The sequence below is a fragment of the Oreochromis aureus genome, linkage group 11 (genome assembly GCF_013358895.1).
Source record: "Oreochromis aureus strain Israel breed Guangdong linkage group 11, ZZ_aureus, whole genome shotgun sequence".
Taxonomy (NCBI): domain Eukaryota; kingdom Metazoa; phylum Chordata; class Actinopteri; order Cichliformes; family Cichlidae; genus Oreochromis; species Oreochromis aureus.
Genome location: NC_052952.1, coordinates 36,106,199 through 36,125,673, shown reverse-complemented (window position 1 = coordinate 36,125,673; position 19,475 = coordinate 36,106,199). Strand labels below are relative to the sequence as shown.

Sequence of the window (19,475 nt, the reverse complement as noted above, 5' to 3'; positions counted from 1 at the left end):
CGAGGCTCCAACTTACAGGTAAATCAACTTCCTGAATGCTGCAGCACAGCAAACTGGAACTACAGGAAACAGTTCAGCTTTGGATTTATTCACAGAGGAAATTCTTCATTTTGCATCGTATTCACACGACTACTCTCTGTGTTTCCATTCACTCTGTTGTTCCTTCATGAGTGTGTATTTCATTCCTGTTTCAGCCTTCAGTCTGCAGCAGGACACTTTGAATGCAGAGTCTCGGGCTTGCGCTGGGTCTGTAAGGAAAGACCAGCTTTCAGTACCAGTTTAGATCTTGGGAGGGACACATGGAGAGATGGAGAGCAGACAATACATGCCTGCAGGTCCTCTGATGGACGTCACAGTCACTGCTGGGAAGTTAAATGAAGTTCACCTGCCACACTGGATCTGCATCGGTAAGAGGACATGAAGGAAGAATTTCAGATGTTTGACATTTCTGACAGTGAGCGCACAAACTGTTATAAACTGTTCTTCTCACCATGTTTGTGTTGTTGTTCTCCTGCAGATGACGTCCCTGACATATTGGACATGTTTGCAGTCGTTCACATAGATGACTGTGGAGATGTTGTGGAAAAAGTGTCTGAGGTCACACCAACACATGTCAAGTTAACTGAACCAAATTTCTCTCTAATAGGGGCTCTGATACGTTTATTCTTTCCTTTGAAAATCAGCTGTTACACGTTGATGTACTATAAACCCAACACATCATTTCTTAAACTCCACGTCTATCCAATCCGACAGGATCCTGCTCTGGAACAGGTAACTGAATAGCTTCAATGTATTAGGATCAGTGCAGGCAAAGAAAGTCACAGTACCATTGCTTTTATATTTTATAAAAGACACAAGATGAAAAATATTATCTGGGCACACTGACCAATAGTTTTTAAATATGACATCATACTGAGTGCAAACTCAATGATAAAAGTGTAATAAGCTAAAATGATCATTATCCTCAGAGTTTATCATGAATTTATTTTGCGATTTTAAATCCAAACTCAATTTTAAAATCTTCAGCTGCTGATGACTGATATCATCTGATAACAGGGAATAGACAAGGAAGAATCCTCAGATGGATACAAAAGAATCAAAAAGCCACACCCAGACAAGTACCTGCAAACTGAGCGTACTTTCAGCCTCAGAGCCGACATGGAAACAGCAGAAATTCAACCACAGGTACAGTTTGTAAAAAGCTCTGCTGAGGAGATCTAGCCCCTCATTGTATGTGTAGATAAACCTCAACTCTGAAACATTTCAGTCATGTCTGAAGCTTGTTTTTAAGAACACTTTCTGCTGTTCTTACATTATTACCACAATTTTCAAACACTTTTATAACCAAACCATGTATTTTTAACCCGCTAAACCATGAAAAAAATTGTTTAGTGAGTTAAAAGCTGCACAAAATATTTATGTATTTTACATACATCTATCTATCCATGCTTTTTCTTCTACTTATCTGGGGCCGGGTCAGAAGGGCAGCAGTGTGATGAACAGTGATGAGCTTTCTGGAATATGAAATAACTGGATAGGTTCAGCAACACATCATGTACAGAGTCAGTGATTCATAAAAATCTAAAAAGGACGAGCAGACAGATTGTAATTCACTCTGCACAGAAACAATATGGACGTGTTTGTTGAGCTGTTTGAAATATTGCAAACCTTTGAACATAATGTTTGAAATTACTCCTTACGTGTGTGTGTGTGCGTGTGTGTGTGTGTGTGTGTGTGTGTGTGTGTGTGTGTGTGTGTGTGTGTGTGTGTGTGTGTGTGTGTGTGTGTGTGTGTGTTTACACTTTTCCCCACAGGAGTTAACCTTCAGATATAACAGGATAAACTTCTATGAAGTGTTCATTGAGAATCCAGACAGAAAACTCAGGCTTACACTCCTGCACTCAAATGATGATGAACCAGTCTGGACATGTAATGTTTATCAAGGTTAGTTATTCTGTTAAATAATACAATGTACACAAAGTGTAATGTAAAACTTTCATCCTTTTATTTGACGACTGCAGATTGAAGAGCAACAGTAATGTGAACGTGTTGTATCTCTGCTATTTCATAATTTATGTTCACTGAATGCAGCACATCAAACCCCAATATCAAACATTCATATTTTGATTTTCCTTTAATTCCAGATGACTTTCCCATGTCTGGTTATGTTGAAGGTAAGAAAATACACTTAAAGAGTATTTAAGCTAATTCTTTGATTTCACTCATAACATAAAATGTGTTGCTGTACCTTTAACTAGTAGAGTTAAGTAGAATGCTATTTAACATAATAATTTGTACTGTGTCGGTACTGCTAAAACATTCCTGGCATCAGTGACTGTTCAGTTTAGAAGCTCATCTGTAAACAGATAAACAGACTTTTCAGACACTGAGTGAATTAAACAGATCAGCAGTGAGTCATTTAAAACTAAGAAGAGTGAGTTAAGGACAAATGTGTCTATATTAGACAATTTTATCTGTTTCTTTGTAATGAAAATTAATTAAATTGGTGCATTTAATACACAATTAAAAAATGTCTTTACAGCTTCAGGAACTTCAAGGGGAGCAACTGGTGTCAGTACTTCAGGTAATGGTAACATATATCAACTCTGCTGTTTTCTTATTAAAGGATTTTGTTGCAGTTGTTGACAAGTTACTGAGGACCCAAGTGTAGACACTGCACAGTAAGCAGGCGCACTCAGAGAGCACAACTCCCCCCTAAGACCAAGGGCTGTACTAAAAGTTTGATGTTTATGATGTTTTTATAACAACATGATGACATCAGCCTGTTTTTATTAAACATATCTACTTCAGCTGTTATTACAACATGCTGATGTCAGCATTGTTAATATGGAAATCTAGTCTAGTTTATTAACCTTTTTGTGTTAAAGAGCTCAAATGAAGAAAGTGTTGATGTTCCCCAATGACTTATATGTTGCTTTAAATTTTTGAGATGATTAAATAGAAACTAAAGCTTTTTCCTATATCGTGGGACCCTGACCTTTGACCTTGAAGTATTACATACTAAGATGGTGTATTTAATTATCTTCACCCATGTGATTGGAGCAGAATTGGCTGAAAACTTCGGCTTGTATAAGCTGTCAAAACTTTATGGCATCATTGTGAACTGAAAAAATAAAAAGTGTGCTGTACATCTCTTTCCATGCCCTCTCATATGACCTTACTTCATATGTTGTTTTTTTACGTGATTATGGTTTGACCTTGACCTTCATTGTTAGCGTCCAAGATCAAAGTTGACAATAAAGGTCCAGGTTAAAAGCTTAGTTAGCATATTGTTGTGAAGTTTGACAATTCATAAAAAACACAAGGAGGGAAAACAAGGCAGGAGAAGTCATACAAACACATAAACAGACACAGAGAGGGCAACGACACAAGGAGAAACTACTAAATAATCAAGGAACTAAAGAGGGTAGAAACTAAAAACAGGATAACTAGGCACAAAAGAAAAGAGCTCCATAGAACAGAAGTATAGTTTACTTGGAGAGGAAAGGATGCTGGTTTGATTCCAGTCAAAGGCACAAATCCCCCTTTGTGTTATGTCAGGAAGGGTATCGGGTGTAAAACTGCCAAATCAAACATCTGCAGTGACCCCGTATGGCAGGGCGCAGTTGAACGTAGCTTATTCCAGATTTCAAAGCATATTTTTCAACATTATTCTGAAATTGCATTGAAATGGTCTGAAACCAAATCTCAGACATGACGGCTACACCTGTTTAATCAGATGACACAGCTCATTATTAAACTCTGATACATCAAACAATGACATCAAGCGTCCATATTCCATTTTTTCCTTACATTAAACGTGGTCATCCAGTTTCTGGCCACGTTGCAGGTTAGAGAATTACATATATTACATATATATAATAAGTATTTATGTTGTGTTAGAGCTGAGATGACCCCTTATACAGGAGATACTGGACTGGTTTAAAGGTTTGGGGTCTGTTTTACTGTAGAGTATTACTCTAGTAGTAATCACCAGAAATCAGTTTAAGCTGCTGGTGGGGAGACTCACCTCCCTGTAACTGCCTTTGTCTGCGTGCCTGCCCTGCTGTCTCTAGCAGTATAACTAACTGACTAGCCCAACAAATGAAATTATCACTAGTGCAGTCAAATAGATCAGAATTAGAAAAGCAGAGGAACTACAGTCTGTGTTTCTATTAGACATTTTTATTAGTTTCTTGTTATGATGGCAGATCAATTAACTTCTTAAAGTAAATTTTCCTCAATGTTTCACAGCTGCAGGATCCTCAAGAGGAGCAGCGGGTGTCGGCACGTTGGCAGCTGGTAGGTTCACGGATATTAACTGTTCTCTTTTCAGTAAATTACTTTTAGTATTCAAGAAAAAAACTGTCATAGTTGTTGCTTTACTGAGGATGAACTGCACACACTTAGACTTTACTCAAAACTAAAAATAGAGGGAAACTGGAATGAAAACCACTGCGAACGAAGCAAAAAAAATGACCACAGAATCCAAAACAAGAAGGAAAAGCTGATACAGGGAGACAACAGGAGTTAAAGCCAATGAGAAAATGACCAGGGAGAGTGAAAATGCACAGACTAAATACACACCGTGGAGAAGGATACTAAAGCACTTGTAACTTAATCATAGACATGAGTGCAGGCAGGAAAAGGAACAACCCAGCTTTGAAAATAAAACAGGAAGTTAACTGAAAATGGGACAAAGGATGTGCACATGGTTATTGAGAAGGTTGGTGGTTCAATTCTGGGCTGCTGCAGTCTGGATTCAGTATCCTTTGGCAGGACAGTGAACCCGGCTCATTTTTCAGCTCATCCCAGAAAAAGTGTTTGTATGAATGGATGAATGAGACATCTGGTTGAAAAGTACTAAATAAGAACCGCCCATTTTCCCTTTGTTTTTCAAAACGGGGATTTTTCTGAGTTCATTTCAAAATATATCTCCCTCCACACTAAAATGTGCATCAAATGCATTTTAAAAGAGCATGCCAGAACAAAAGGTGGTGATATAACACAAATTATGAAGAAACGTTATGCAAAGTTTACAAAAATGATCTGAGAACCTTCACAGAAATAATGATCCTTGTATGTGTGGATGCAGCCAAAGACAGAGGAACCTGCTGACCACGATTCATCCTTTAATGCCCAGATTAAAAATTCAGATGATTATGAATAAAATTAGAAACTTTTTGTCTCAGAGTGATACTGAAAAACCAGTTAATGTATTTTATTCCTTCTAGGCTGGACTACTGTAGGTCCTTATTTGGCTGTTCTAATGGCTCCAAAGTGGGCGGGGCCTGGTCACTTTATCTGAGTCCATTAATGTTAGATATCTGCTGCTACTCAGTCTGATTCTGATGTTTTCATAGCATATTTAGAAGCAACTTGACACATTAAACACACTAGACTCCATCGGAAAACTCTTCATGAATCAAATCAATCAATCAATCAATATTTATGTTTCATATTTCTTCTTTCTCAGAGAAACACTCGGTGGATAAACATCCTCCTGCACGGGGAAAGAAAGTGAGTAAGAGTAACTTATTCTGACTTTAAACAACACAGCTTCATTCATAAGATTAAAATTTTAAAAAGCAATATTTTAAATGCTGGGTTAAAAATGTTTAAATGTGATGGTTCTTACACTTTGCTTTAACTTTACCAGGCATTGTTCAAATCCAACAGAAAGAGGTACGATGAGGATCCAGAAGAAGAAGAAGAGCATAAAAAGCTGAAGTTACAGTGGGACAGTGATGCTGCAGCACAGATGCCAAAGGTGAGTAACGCCTGACTTTACACACGAAAGCTTTAAGTCATTAAAATGCAGGTTAAACATAATTCAGAATGTAAAACTGAATAAAACCCCCTCGTGATTAAATTGGATGGTTCTTATGCATAATTTTATTTTTGGATAACTGATTGATGTCAAATTATATCTCCTCATTTGTTCTCAGGCATTAACAGTCCAATCAGACGGAGAGAAGCTTTTGGGGATGTTGGATGATCTGAAAAAGGACGAGCTTGAAAAGTTCAAGTGGTTCCTGCGGGACCGTGATGTTTTGGTGGAGCTCCAACCCATCCCAGAGAGTCGACTGGAGAAGGCCAGCACCTGTGACCTGGTGGACCTGATGGTGCAGACCTACACAGAAAAGTCTGTGGAGGTGACCAAGAAGGTTTTGAAGAAAATTAACAGGAATGATCTGGTGCAGAAGTTATCAGACAGCAGCTCATGATCCAAAGGTAACAATCAAAATGGCATCATTGATTTTATAAATATTTTACTTAATCAAAAATACTTTTGTATAGTTAGATGTGGAGCTTCTGAATTTATTTTCAGTGCAGTACATGATTGGAAAGTAGCAGAGAGTCCAACTGACTCTGACATGAGGAGGGTTTATAATGTAGGAGCAGATTTGAGGTTAAAATACAGGAAATAACATCTATTTGAAAATTACTGTACAGTGTGTGTGTGTGTGTGTGTGTGTGTGTGTGTGTGTGTGTGTGTGCGCGTGTTCTCAGGTTGACGCAGACATGAGGATGAGATCAAGATTTTTCTGTTGTCATGTTTTTATTTTCTGCAGAATTATTTCAGGTTTAAACATGTAGAAATGATCTGACAGTGATTTCCTTTCCCTTCTTTCATAGAAACACATTCTGTTTGTTTCTAGCAGCGCAGTTTGTAAAAAGACTAAACTTGTGCTTTTCTTTATTTTCATTTATACACGTTCAAATTTACGATAATGAGATCATCATGTTTACAGATACTCACTGTGAGACAAACACTCAGGTTTATGTTGTTTTTTTAACTTCTGTAATGTGTGACAGGGGATTTCTTTAAATCACCCTGCCGTTCTTCAGCTGAGACGTCTGAGTTAGAAAACACACAAACACTGCAGAAGTTTTTCACTCGCGAGGGCAGTCATGGAACATACGAACTGCGCCCCACGACTGTCCGCGTCCTTTATTTATACAAGATGTTTTGTGTGTGTGTGTGTGTGTATGTGTGTGTGTGTGTGTGTGTGTGTGAATGTGTACAAAGGTAACAACGTCATTTAGAGCCGCGGGTTTTTCCCCTTCACTACATTTGCATGTTCTTCTAAAAGAGCTGAGGTTTCACTTCTCTGTTCTCTGAAGACAGGAAGCGGTTAGTAGCTGCACACAAGTTACTAGGTGAAAAGTCACTTAGACATGTCCTTAATAATAATATAAAAGATACATTTCATATAGCTGATCATATTATACAATATTCTCTTCTGACATTCCCTCCTGTTGATCACGAAATGAAATGTACAATTCATCAGTGAGTAACTACTCAGTTACTACATCATTAGTTACACTTCATCTTCATCTGAAAAATAGGAAAAGAAGTCTTCATGATCTTCATAGATTTCAGTACATCTGCGTATGCTGTGAATGATAAACTTATCATCTGTGAAATTACAGCTTTAAACAAAGAATAACATAAGTAAAGAAAAGCAAAATAAAATCAAGAAAAATTCAATGATGATCAACAGTCTCTTTAAAACTTGTTAAAGTTCAGGGCTTCTTCCTGGATCAGGATGTTGATGATGTTGTGCACCTTACAAAAGTCATTAAATCAGATTTGGTGCACTTGTTCCAGGGTGTTTCCATATATGGTTGTGTTAATATGCTCGGCATGTGCGAGCAAACATAACAGTCTTTCTCTGTGGTCTGTATCAGGCATTTTTCATCCAAGGATGGATGTAAGGGTGAGCTTTTGTAGTCAAGGTAACCAGGAGGCTTCCTTCACATTGTTGCACATTGGTCCATCACACCTGCACCTGGCTGCCCTAAAGTTGATCGGATAGAGAGTGGAGTGCAGGCTTACCCAACGGGGGCCCAATCGCACTACCCCCCCCTCACCCCCGAAGCAACCAAACGTAGGTGAGGCCTTCCCAATGTGCTTCCTCCTTAGTGATGGGGCTTCCCGGGACCTCAACCCTTTTGCAGTGGCTCTGATGTATCCAGGAGGGTCTCTCTGCAATTTTACAGGCTGTGGGTGTCGTCAATAACACTTGGTGTCAACCTGCAAAAGACTGGAGAGTCTTACGGCAGTTTATTGTTCAAAACAATATCCTTATTTTCTAGTAGTTTTGCCATCCATTCTGCCAGAGTTGTTTCTCTGACGGATTTTTCTAAAGGTTCACTTTTTACAACTGAGATTGCATCTGCTTTTTACGCTGGATAAATCTATAATCACTAGAGTATAAAAGTGTGTATTAAGGACCTGGACTATCCCCCCTGAGGACACATGGGTCACCCCATGTGTCACTAATGCTGCTGTTCTGCACAGGGACTTGGGGAGTATCGGTTTACCTTCACAAGTCATCAAATCATATTATAGTTGTTATTATATTCGTGCTCCACACTTTAACCATTTCTTCTGTTCTGTAGTTGATGCGGCTTTTTGTTCATCTTTAGGTACATCAAGTGGTATTTGCATAGAGGATGCAGACATTAATGTGTCTACAGTTTATTGTGCGGCTAACTTAGCTACTTGATCTGCAAAGTTATTGCCTTTAATTATTTCTGATTTATCTTTCTGATGTGCAGCACATTTACACAATGCTAGCTGTTTTGGCAATATAATCACTATATAATCACTTCTAATAGTGTCTTTAGAAGATCTCCATGTTGTGCTGGGTTTCCAGTAGATTTAATCATTCCTCTATGCTGCCAAATGCAAAATGATGTACTGCTAAAAAAAACAAAACAAAAAAACCCCCAAAAAACCAAAAAAAAACATACTGACATTCTGTGCGTCTCTCTGTCTGCTTCTTAGACACAGTCAGCTCCTAATATGGGCATGTAGTTCCTGTTCTAAGTCGGGTTCACACGATTTCCTGTCACAGACACACACATTTCCTGTTTTTGCATTAGTTAGTTTTTGCAGACTAATCGAACTCTTTTTCTAACTTTCCATATAGCAACAATAAGTGTCCAGCATTTGGGAGTTGTCTCACATGTGTGAGATAAGACAAAGTTGCTTATTATTCTTTTTTTTTTTTTTAAATTGAAGTCACTGCGTGAGGTACTTAGATGATCAAAGTATGCCCTAAAACAATGTCAGCTGACTTTTTTACTGCTTCTGCTGCGGCTGCACAGGCCTGCACGTCCATCTACGTGTAAGTAGAAAGGCTTATCATAATCAGACAAAGCCAAAACTGTATTTGTCTGTAATCCCAGTTTCAAGTTTCTGAATGCTTCTTCTGCTTTCTTCTTTGTAGATGCAACACTACATTTTGACTTAGGGCATTTTAGGCAATTCCTATTTCTCAAAGAATTCATACATCTTACATATTTCAAACTTTTAAGTTAAGGAAAAACTTTGCATTGCTTACAGCTCATAACTCACAGCTCTAAAACTAGGCATTAGGAAATCATATGCCTAATCATTATATGTCACTGTGATCCACAAGTGAAATCTTTGGGATTATAAAGGCAGTCTGTTTTCTTTAAATGACTCTGAACTTGTGTTTAGCAATGTGTTGGTTTGAGCTGACTGTTTGTATGGCTCACTATTGAGTGAATAAATGTGTTTTTAAAAATCAAAATCACAAGTATGATCACAAATTTATTTTTCAAACCAACAAAGCAAACAAACAAAAACAAAAACAAATTGCCTATGGCACCAAGGCTTTGTGTTCATATTAATGGAGTGTAAGCTGCTTTCTTCATTGCAAGTATTTGTTACAATAAGGTTTAATTCATGCATCTTATCACTGAGTTCTAAATTCAGACTCTCTCTCTTCTAATTCATTTCAAAAATACTTTCACATGTAACAATTTGTGTATGTGTGTGGTCTATTTGTGTTTACCTCTTTTAAACGTGATATTCGTGGACATCACTAAACAATCATGAGTTCCCGCTTCAATTTTTCCAATCCAATTATATCCTATATTCTCGCAGTCTTACTCGTCCACATTCACCTGACACTGGTCCCTTTTTCATTCACATTGTCCTGTTCGGGCTTCAAAGCTCCAGCAAACACAGTTTGTTCCTTCTCTTTTCTTCTCAGTCTTCTCTTCAAAATTACTCCAAGCATGGCAAATATGACACTCAATGTCCAGTGCTCTTCCACAATTCTTTATCCCACTGTTCAACTGCCCAGCCTGTATTTTCACAGTACATGTTGCATTACTCTTACATGCTGCTGCTGGTGTCGCAGTCGTCATCAGTGTTAATGGATCAGTGGCACTGTCGTTTGCCTGCTGTATTCCACGATGTTCTGTCGGTCTTCATCAGGCGATTAACTGTCCTTTGAACTTCTTCTCAGTTTAGGGACAAAGTGACAGGTGAAGCTGTAGAATTTCAGCCAAATGTGGCCTGTTTTTCCCAATTGTTCCTCTATACTCTCTGCCGGTTACTCAAGGTTCAATGTTGAGAGAAGCCCACCTGTATTGGCACACTAGAACATTTAATTAATATCCTTTTATCACTTTTTCTTAAAACCTCCATTGCTTCATCTACCAAGAGTTTAACTCGTCTGTCTCTCTTCTCTGGGTGCACACTTGTCACAGTGAGTTTCCCTTTATGGGCATGCAAAGTTCCTCTTACAACCACCACTTCCTCTCACACAGCAGGCACACAGAGCCATATTTCCTGTTTCTTCAAACTAATCTAACTCTTTTGTTTTTTTTTCTTTGTATTTATAATCTACAGACCCTCTTTAATTCTACTAAATCGTAATCTAAAAACAATACACCTTTATTTCATTCACACTTTTAAACATTCTAACCTCTTTTGTCATTCAGTAATCGTCTCACACACACTGCCTTTTCTTTCAAACTCCCCCTTTTCACTTACTCAGACAAATCACACAGTCACTCAAATCAAATACTGACAGCATTCACACGATTAAAATCACTTAAAATACACTTTCATACGAGAATTTTAAACATGCCTTTCATAATCAGAAAGAGCAAGTAAAAAAGAAAAAACTGAAACCTCTCATCATCCTCACAGCTTCTCACCACACACACATAACTAAAAATAGAATCAGCAGTCAGTGCACTGTTGTGTTGTCTCAAACCTGTAGCTTTAGCTGTTGTATTCGGGGCCTGACTTATTATTTGTTAGTATACTTATTATATACAAACAAGTGTCTCTATGCACTTGATTAGATTAGGTATTTTCCTTATTTTTTCATCTCATATATCATTATACTGAATTTGAGCAAACCTTAAGCTTGAATCAGACTACTTTTAACAATTATCCACCTCACATCATAACTGACTGAGGTGCCTTTTATTATTAATAGTATGTCATTATTAATGTTATCATTGTATTGTTTTTCCTTTATTATAACAGCAATAGTATATTACAATATACTACTATACTACTAATATACAATAGATTATTATTTTATATTTTATTATGTATCCATCACGGGTCTGTGTGAATCTGCAGCTTCACACCTTCCCAAGCTGGAGACATTTTCCTTGGCTGAACAATGACGCAGCCGTAATATGCCTTATGCATCTCTCTTTTTTATTTGATATATTTTGTGTGAATTATCTGCTTTCATTCATTCTATTCATTCTGGGTATGGGTGTCTACCCAATTTTGTATCATTTGGTAATACCAATTTACAGGTTGCTATGCTTCCTATTATTAGTTTGAATATAGTAGCGATAAGCTCTAATTTAATTTAAGTTAACCTTAATTTAACCTTTTGTTTATTCCACTTTATTCCTCTTTCCATGCTCTAAAATACAACTCTTGTGTATGCTTTGATTTCTTTTTAGCATCCTTTTCAGTATTTATTTCTACTTGTAGGGTTTCTTATAATTTAGTTACACATTATACATACAGTTATACATTTTCCTCCCACGTGGGACATTTAGGTGTTCTTTAGTTTCTCCATCTATATGCACTAATTTGTCCGCGCCTGGACATTTCTTTTTCTAACCACTGTTCGTCAACAGTGAGTTTTGTGGGCTGATTCCCCATTATCACAGAACTGCAAAGCTTTCTCTGGTACTAAACTCAGGGGTGGTTGCTGACACGCCCTTCTACCTTTCCCCTTTATCACTAGTACTTGAGCTTTTGCAGGATACACAAAGAAAACAATAAAAACAAACAATGGAAGTAGTTCAGCAGCGTATTGTGCTGTAAAATCAAGTTACTTCCAAAACACATACACAAAACACATATACATACACACAGATAGACATTTATGCGCTAATTTGTCACGAGTATATTTCACGGCCACTTCTAAAACCACTCTAAACACAGTTCCTTGTGGCGAACTTAAACCTTATTTGTCACGAAGTATTTGACGGCTACTTCTGAAACCAGTCTAAACACAGTTCCTTGTGGCGAACTTAAACCTTATTTGTCACGAGGTATTTGACGGCTACCTCTAGGACCAATCTAAACTTAGTTCCTTCCGGCGAACTCAACCTATTTCACGTGCTTCTTTCTTCAAACCCTTGCGGCGGGTTAGACCTATGCGCTTCTCTTCTAAACCCTTCCGCGGTTTAAAACCAAAAGTGTTTTCTCACCCTCAGCTGTCCTTTGCTGGTTGTCAGGTCATCTGGCTGGATCCCAACGTCGTGGACCAGTACTATTACACCGGCCTGGACCCGAATTTGTCTTACGTCCCAGGTCTTTCACCTCTACCTGGAGAGGGCTGTCGACAGACTTCGGTGCTGGTTTACCCACGGCGTCAGGATGCAGAAGTCAGACCTTATTGGAGTCACAGAAACGAGTCTGCTGTTTCCATCTCTAGGTTCGAAGGACCAATTTAAATGACAGGGATTTCTTTAAATCACCCTGCCGTTCTTCAGCTGAGACGTCTGAGTTAGAAAACACACAAACACTGCAGAAGTTTTTCACTCGCGAGGGGCAGTCATGGAACGCACGAACTGCGCCCCACGACTGTCCGCGTCCTTTATTTATACAAGATGTTTTGTGTGTGTGTGTGTGTGTGTGTGTGTGTGTGTGTGTGTGTGTGTGTGTGTGTGTGAATGTGTACAAAGGTAACAACGTCATTTAGAGCCGCGGGTTTTTCCCCTTCACTACATTTGCATGTTCTTCTAAAAGAGCTGAGGTTTCACTTCTCTGTTCTCTGAAGACAGGAAGCGGTTAGTAGCTGCACACAAGTTACTAGGTGAAAAGTCACTTAGACATGTCCTTAATAATAATATAAAAAGATACATTTCATATAGCTGATCATATTATACAATATTCTCTTGACAATGTGTGATGTCATTGAGCGGGGATATCCTAATATTGGTGATCTCCAATTCTGGCCCTTATCACAGAAGCTCCACCCACTTGTCCCTCAAACCTTCTGTTTGTGGGGAACAGCCAATAAGAACAAAGTTGCCTTAAAGGGATAGGAGTAAAAAAAGAAGCTTGTTTCAGAGAGGAAGAGGAGCTACAACCAAACCAAGTATAAGACAAATGAGAATGATTTTGAACTGTGACTCAGACAAAGCTACTCGAGTACAGTTCAAAATTAAAAATATTAACCTGAAAATGAGCATTATATGTACAATTACATACAAAAATATCATGAACAGCTTTATGATTCTCATTTTGTTGAAGACGATAAATCCATATCACAGTATAAATGTGCCACATAAAGAAAAGTCTTCCAGAATAATTTTACATTAACACCATATGAACTCTGTTATTTTCTGTCTTTTGTTCTTGTGGTCGTTGCTCAGTCTGGTTTGGAGTGAAGCCTGAATGAGAAAAGTTTCCAAGGTTAGAAGTTACTGAGGAACATCATGACCTGGATCTATTACAGCCATGTTTCTCACATCTTAAGAAGTTTGACGACTGCTTTGAAGATAAACTGGAGAATTTTATGCTTTTTAATCTTTAATATCCTGCTTTAATCATTGTTTTGTGGGTTTTTTTAATTCCCTTTTAAGCATATCACTAAACATTTTATATTGGCTTTCTACTAAATATAGCCACATAAATACAATTGTTCTTTATCAATTAAATATTTTTTTGGATACATCAGGGAGCAACATTTGTGTCTATTAACTATTTACTGTCAAAAACTCGTTCAGTTTTTTTATTTTAAAATCTGTAAAAACACGTCTTTCATGTTTATACGCACGTTGAAACTTTTGCTTGAATGAAGCGGCCTAAAGACAATGAAACAATGTACAATGAAGATCACTCAGTAAGATGATTACTGTGCTTTTGTATTTTAAGAGATGAGATGTTCAGGTCAGTCTTTATTTTCCTGCAGGATCATTTTGATTTGCAGCATCAGTCGGTAAAACTGAAATATCAAAAATGAGAAAGATCAACACATAAATAACAGTAGGAATGAGGAATAGTTAAATAAATGACTAAAAGTACATTAAAATGATGGAACCAGTCAATAAGAAACGTTACAAACATGAGAAATGTCAGACCGGGATCGGACGGCTTTATTTACACAGAACTGGATGTTTCCTGACTCTGAGGACTTTATTCGTCTAAGGAAGAAACTCAAACTGTTCCTAAATGTGTCCTTATATTTTTACTTGTACATACAATTTTTTATATGGTTTAATTGCTATTAAAGACTCATTTTTACCCTTGTTTTCTGGTTCGTTCGTCCATTTAAACTCCAGCCTTTCTGGAGCGTTCAGTTCTACAAAGGCTGATCAGCGTCGACTCCATTTTAATCCAGCAGCACGAAGAACGAGTGTCAGTGAGGTGTGTGATGTTTATCTTAATCATTTAACCCAGCTTACATTTTCCACCCATCCATTATCCTTATTAGCCTATCCCAGCTACCACAGGGCGAGAGGCGGGGTACACCCTGGACAGCAGTCTATTACAGAGAGACAGACAACCATTCACACCTATGGGCAGGTTAGAATCACCAGTTAGCTAAACCACACTAACTGCATGTCTTTGGACTGTGGGAGGAAGCTGAAGTACTCGGAGAGAACCCAACAAACACAGAGAGAACATACAAACTCCACACAGAAAGGTCTGGGGGTGGAGTCGAACCCGGGACCTTCTTGCTTTGAGACAGTGTAAACCCCCCCGCTGCTGTTTTGTCCTTTAAAAGACAAAATGAATTATTCAGCTGTAACTTCACAGGAACAAAATGCAGGTGGAAATAACTGAAGATGTGAAAATGTAACCTGTGATGTGTGATGTTGGACATCTTTCATTCAAAGGTTGCTCAAAATCATTTAATGACTATATTTAAACATGTGACGCTAATTTCAACATGAAGGAGCAAACATCCATGTAGCTGCATGAACTTCCCGTTGGCACGTGTCAGTATCTGCTGTGTGTCACCATCGCTGGCCCTGCACCTCCTGCATAAGAAGTGACAGACTGGTTCAGTCCTGCAGGTACAAAATGATTTTTTCATTTTCCAGGTGGTAACTATGACGACTAAGAAGCTGCTCACGTAGATGAATTCAAGTCACTGATTGAATAGCAGAAAGATTCACTCCTCATCTCAAGTAGCAAGCTGAAAGCAGCAAACACTCAGGATGTAGTGAATGTGATGATGGAGAAGTACAGCCGAGAGTGTGTGGAGGTGACCAGAAAGGCTTTAATGAAGATGAGCAGATTCTGGTGCAGAGATTATCAGGTATCACCTCAGGAACCAAATACAAGTCAAAAACAAATAAATATGTAAAAAATGAACACATGGAGAGGATGGAGAGCAGACAATACATGCCTGCAGGTCCTCTGATGGACGTCACAGTCACTGCTGGGAAGTTAAATGAAGTTCACCTGCCACACTGGATCTGCATCGGTAAGAGGACACGATGGCATTATTATTGAATATTAAATTACATTTATGATTCCAATTTTCTTGTGCAGATGACATCCCTGACATATTGGACATGTTTGCAGTCGTTCACATAGATGACTGTGGAGATGTTGTGGAAAAAGTGTCTGAGGTCACACCAACACATGTCAAGTTAACTGAACCGATTTTCTCTCTGAGAGCGGTCCTGATGAAACTCGGCGTTCCTGTGAAAATCAACTGTAACGTGTTGATATATCAGACCAACACAGCTTTCCTCACACTGCATGTTTATCTGATCCCACGTGATTGTCATGATCCTGGGCCATGTTGGCCTAGCATTCTTAGTTTTCGTGTATTTTTGTATTTAGTTCTTTATTTAGGCCATGGTTCCTGGGTTGCTCTGTTAACTTGTTCCTTATTTTGATTTCCCCTTGTGACTTTTTCCCCCTGTGTGCCCCTCTGTGTATCTGTGAGCCCTCGTCTCCCCTCCTTGTGTTTTATTCCATGTTTCCCCCCCCCATGTTTCGCCCGCTATGCCTGTGCTCTCTCTCTCCTCCTGCCTGCACCTCTGTACTTCCTGTTTTACTTTGACAGTCTCCCGTCAGTGTTGTGTTTGCTACTGCCGTGTCTCGTTATGATTATCTGTGTCAGCTGTGTTCCCCATGTGCTCCCACTTCCCTCGTTAACCCTCTGTGTATTTATGTGCAGGTCTCCCTCAGTTCAGTGTTGCGTTGTCAATGTCTCCTCCCTGAACCTGTGTTCCTTTCTGTGTTCCCTCGGTCCTTAGTTTAGTTCTGTTTCTTTGTAAGGCCTGCAATAAAGCAGTGATTTTGAGTTCAGCGTTTGGGTCCTCATCTGCCTTCACACAGCTAGTTCATGACAGTGATCCTGGGCTACAGCAGGTTATTACATGTTTCACAGTATAAGATGGACAATGTGCAACAAATAAATCAGCAGACAGTAATATTGGATCCCTGTAGCATCTTTACAGACACACATATATACATATATATTCTCTCACTCTGTAGACGATGGACCGGAGAGAAGTATCCTGTGGATACAAAGTCATCCGAAAGCCACATCCAGAAAAGTCCTTGAAAATGTTTCATCGTTTCATCCTAAGAGCAGATTTGGATGGTGCAGAAATCTGTCCTCAGGTATGTTGAATTTATTTATGAATCTGTGTAAGATCAGTAAATATATTAGTCTGTTTAAATTATATGAATGAATAATCATCAGATTTCTCTCCCTCAGAAGAAAAATATCTTACAGGTTCTTCCTGACTTTATCTTTTCACTCTTTAACAGGTGTTAAAGCTCAGATATGAAAGCAGAACTCCAAATTTCTTTGAAGTGTACATGAAGAATCCAGACAGAGACTTCCAGCTCAGACTCACACCAAAAAAAGAGCTTCAGTCAGTTTGGACCCGCACTGTTAGAAAAGGTAAGATTTAAGCTAGTCTACAAAATGTGTCATCACTGTACCGCTTTCACTTTGAAGATTTATTTTACCGATCATTATGTAACACAGATGGCAAATGTTCCTGTGATCTCTTTATGCTGGTAACTAAAATGTGAATGAAGAAATAATTCAGATATAAAATAAATACCTGTTCGTGGCGAAGTATGTAACTGATGTATTCTCACCATGAAGTAAACTCTCCTGCTGTCTGACCATTAGCTTCAAACATGTGTTCACACTGAGCAGTGACTTGTTGTCTTTGCACCAAACTGCACAGCTGTGCACGGCTGATTTCCTCCAACAGAGTGATGATGGTGGTGTTGTCCTCTAACTTCATGAAGATATTCTCTCCATGTCTGTGAGTGCAGTCATGGCTGATCAACATGAACAGGAGGGTGCTGAGTGCACGACCCTGGGGGGCTCCAGTGTGGCCCTAGAGGGGAGGAGCTGTGATTACCAGTCTGAACAGCAGCCTGTTTGACAGGAAGTCCAGTGTCCAGTTGCACAATGTGTTACTGAAGAGCAGAGTGACGAGTCTGCCAGTCAGCTTCACAAACAGCCTGCTGAGAGAGAGTTTGTTATATTTCAGATGTATGAAGAGCGAATGCAGGGCAGTGAAGACGACATCATCTGTGACAGTTATTATTAAAGCTAACGCCTACTGGTAGATAAGCCCAGTAAATACGGTGTTTCTGTATTTTCACTGGTTATTTTATTTCACTTTCAGATGAATACCAAAGAAGTGGTAAAGTACAAGGTAAGATGTTTCACATTATTTGTGTATAAAAAGAACTGCACTTTGTTTGGCTGTGGTGGTTCCCTTTGGTATGACAACATTAGTGCTGAATATCGGCATCCAACAATCAGACAGTCTCAGAGAGGGGAAGACAGAAACAGGCTCATGCAGAGGCAGACTGGTTTGACTGGTTTGAGGGTGAAGAGGGGAAAAAAGCAGAAAGATACCAAGTTAGATTTGAGTCGATTATGTACAAAGTAAAAAGAAGCACAACAATGAATCAGTCTTTAATATTTAACACATATCAGTGAGTTCTGTTTGGAAATAAGTGACAGAGGATGTAAGCTGTGGATGGATTTAGTCTTTTATTAACAACATATGTGATGAATCTCTGTAATCTTTCCTCAGAAAACCACTTTGTGGATAAACACAGAGTGGAGCTGATCCAGAGAGTCAGCAACATCGAGCCGATTCTGGATGAGCTCCTGAAAGAAAAAGTTATCCAGCAGGAAAGTTATGACAGAATCAGAGCTCTGCAGACCTCTCAGGAAAAGATGAGGGAACTCTACAGCGGTCCCCTGAAAGCTGGCAGTGCCTCCAAAGATGTCTTCTACCAAATCCTTCAGACACACGAGAGACTCCTTGTTAATGACCTCTGCTGGAAGAACGTTTGCTGAAATCCATTTTGTGTTCTACAGTGAAAGTATTTACAAAAGGGAAATGCTGACATTATGTTTCTGTGTTTCTGATATAAACATAAGAAATATCTGACTCTTTGTTTTATGCTTTAATATGATAGTGGGCGGATTTATAACACTGGTTATAATTTGGACCTGGTGACATCATACAGGCTGAATATGAACGTTTACTCTGTTGTTAATAATTAAAGGTGCTGGTTGCTGTACATGAATCCTGAAAACAGGAAAGAAATGATGAGACTGGGAGACGTGTCACAGCTGAGCTTTCATCCCACTTCACACTTTGTCTTTTGCATATTTTATATTTTCAAAACTTCTTCACACATTCAAATGACCCCCCCCCCCCACCCACACACAATATTCATGCATCTAAATGTTTTATAGACAGTATAATGAGTCAGAATTGAAATAAAATGTCTTTTTATAATTTAGTGAAGCTGATTTTGCCCATAAACACATTCTGCTGCTGCATTTACGACAGAATCCCTCTGATAACATGAGTTTCACATGATAATTAGACACTAAAGTTTCATTAAAGCACAACAGAAACTTCCATGTGTGTAGAAGAAGAAGCTTCTTGTGGTGATCAGAGTTATCAGACTTTTACAGTTTTTGTATTTTTATTTTGTTTTGATTTTTCAAGATTCTTTATTCGTCACTGTTGGAGTCAAATTGTTGAATGTTGTCATTGTGTTTCTTAAATTTGTAAAGTCTTGGTTCAAGCAGTTGGATCAAAGACATTTCTTTGTCTCGGACCACCTCTCCAGCCAATTTGGTGCTGGGAGAGGCTGACGTGGGTTTTATTGTAGATACATCCTATCTGAAAGATCT

General features: G+C 38.6%; 2 protein-coding genes across 2 annotated transcripts; both read left to right on the top strand.

Moving 5' to 3' along the window:
* The first annotated feature begins 313 nt into the window (after positions 1-313).
* On the top strand, positions 314-14,568 carry LOC116321148 (caspase recruitment domain-containing protein 8-like). The gene is made up of 11 exons (XM_039619009.1): positions 314-407; positions 518-771; positions 1,057-1,185; positions 1,815-1,944; positions 2,145-2,174; positions 2,543-2,584; positions 4,255-4,302; positions 5,477-5,520; positions 5,660-5,770; positions 5,949-6,234; positions 13,693-14,568. Exons 1-10 carry the CDS (start codon positions 326-328, stop codon positions 6,225-6,227), a joined length of 1,149 nt encoding a protein of 382 aa, XP_039474943.1. The 5' UTR covers positions 314-325; the 3' UTR covers positions 6,228-6,234; positions 13,693-14,568.
* Positions 14,569-16,457: 1,889 nt separating this feature from the next.
* On the top strand, positions 16,458-19,165 carry LOC120442502 (NACHT, LRR and PYD domains-containing protein 1b allele 3-like). Its single transcript, XM_039619010.1, has 5 exons — positions 16,458-16,651; positions 16,778-16,906; positions 17,057-17,192; positions 17,938-17,967; positions 18,355-19,165. The coding sequence occupies exons 2-5, from the start codon at positions 16,781-16,783 to the stop codon at positions 18,621-18,623; spliced, it is 561 nt and encodes a 186-aa protein (XP_039474944.1). The 5' UTR covers positions 16,458-16,651; positions 16,778-16,780; the 3' UTR covers positions 18,624-19,165.
* Positions 19,166-19,475: the final 310 nt, after the last annotated feature.

Bases quoted from the DNA above. Each gene is read 5' to 3' on its own strand.
- LOC116321148 (XM_039619009.1), top strand. From the start codon at position 326: ATGCCTGCAGGTCCTCTGATGGACGTCACAGTCACTGCTGGGAAGTTA. The intron at 408-517 runs GTAAGAGGACAT...GTTCTCCTGCAG, and splicing joins GCCACACTGGATCTGCATCG to ATGACGTCCCTGACATATTG. The intron at 1,945-2,144 runs GTTAGTTATTCT...CTTTAATTCCAG, and splicing joins GACATGTAATGTTTATCAAG to ATGACTTTCCCATGTCTGGT.
- LOC120442502 (XM_039619010.1), top strand. From the start codon at position 16,781: ATGGACCGGAGAGAAGTATCCTGTGGATACAAAGTCATCCGAAAGCCA. The intron at 16,907-17,056 runs GTATGTTGAATT...ACTCTTTAACAG, and splicing joins GTGCAGAAATCTGTCCTCAG to GTGTTAAAGCTCAGATATGA. The intron at 17,968-18,354 runs GTAAGATGTTTC...ATCTTTCCTCAG, and splicing joins AAGAAGTGGTAAAGTACAAG to AAAACCACTTTGTGGATAAA.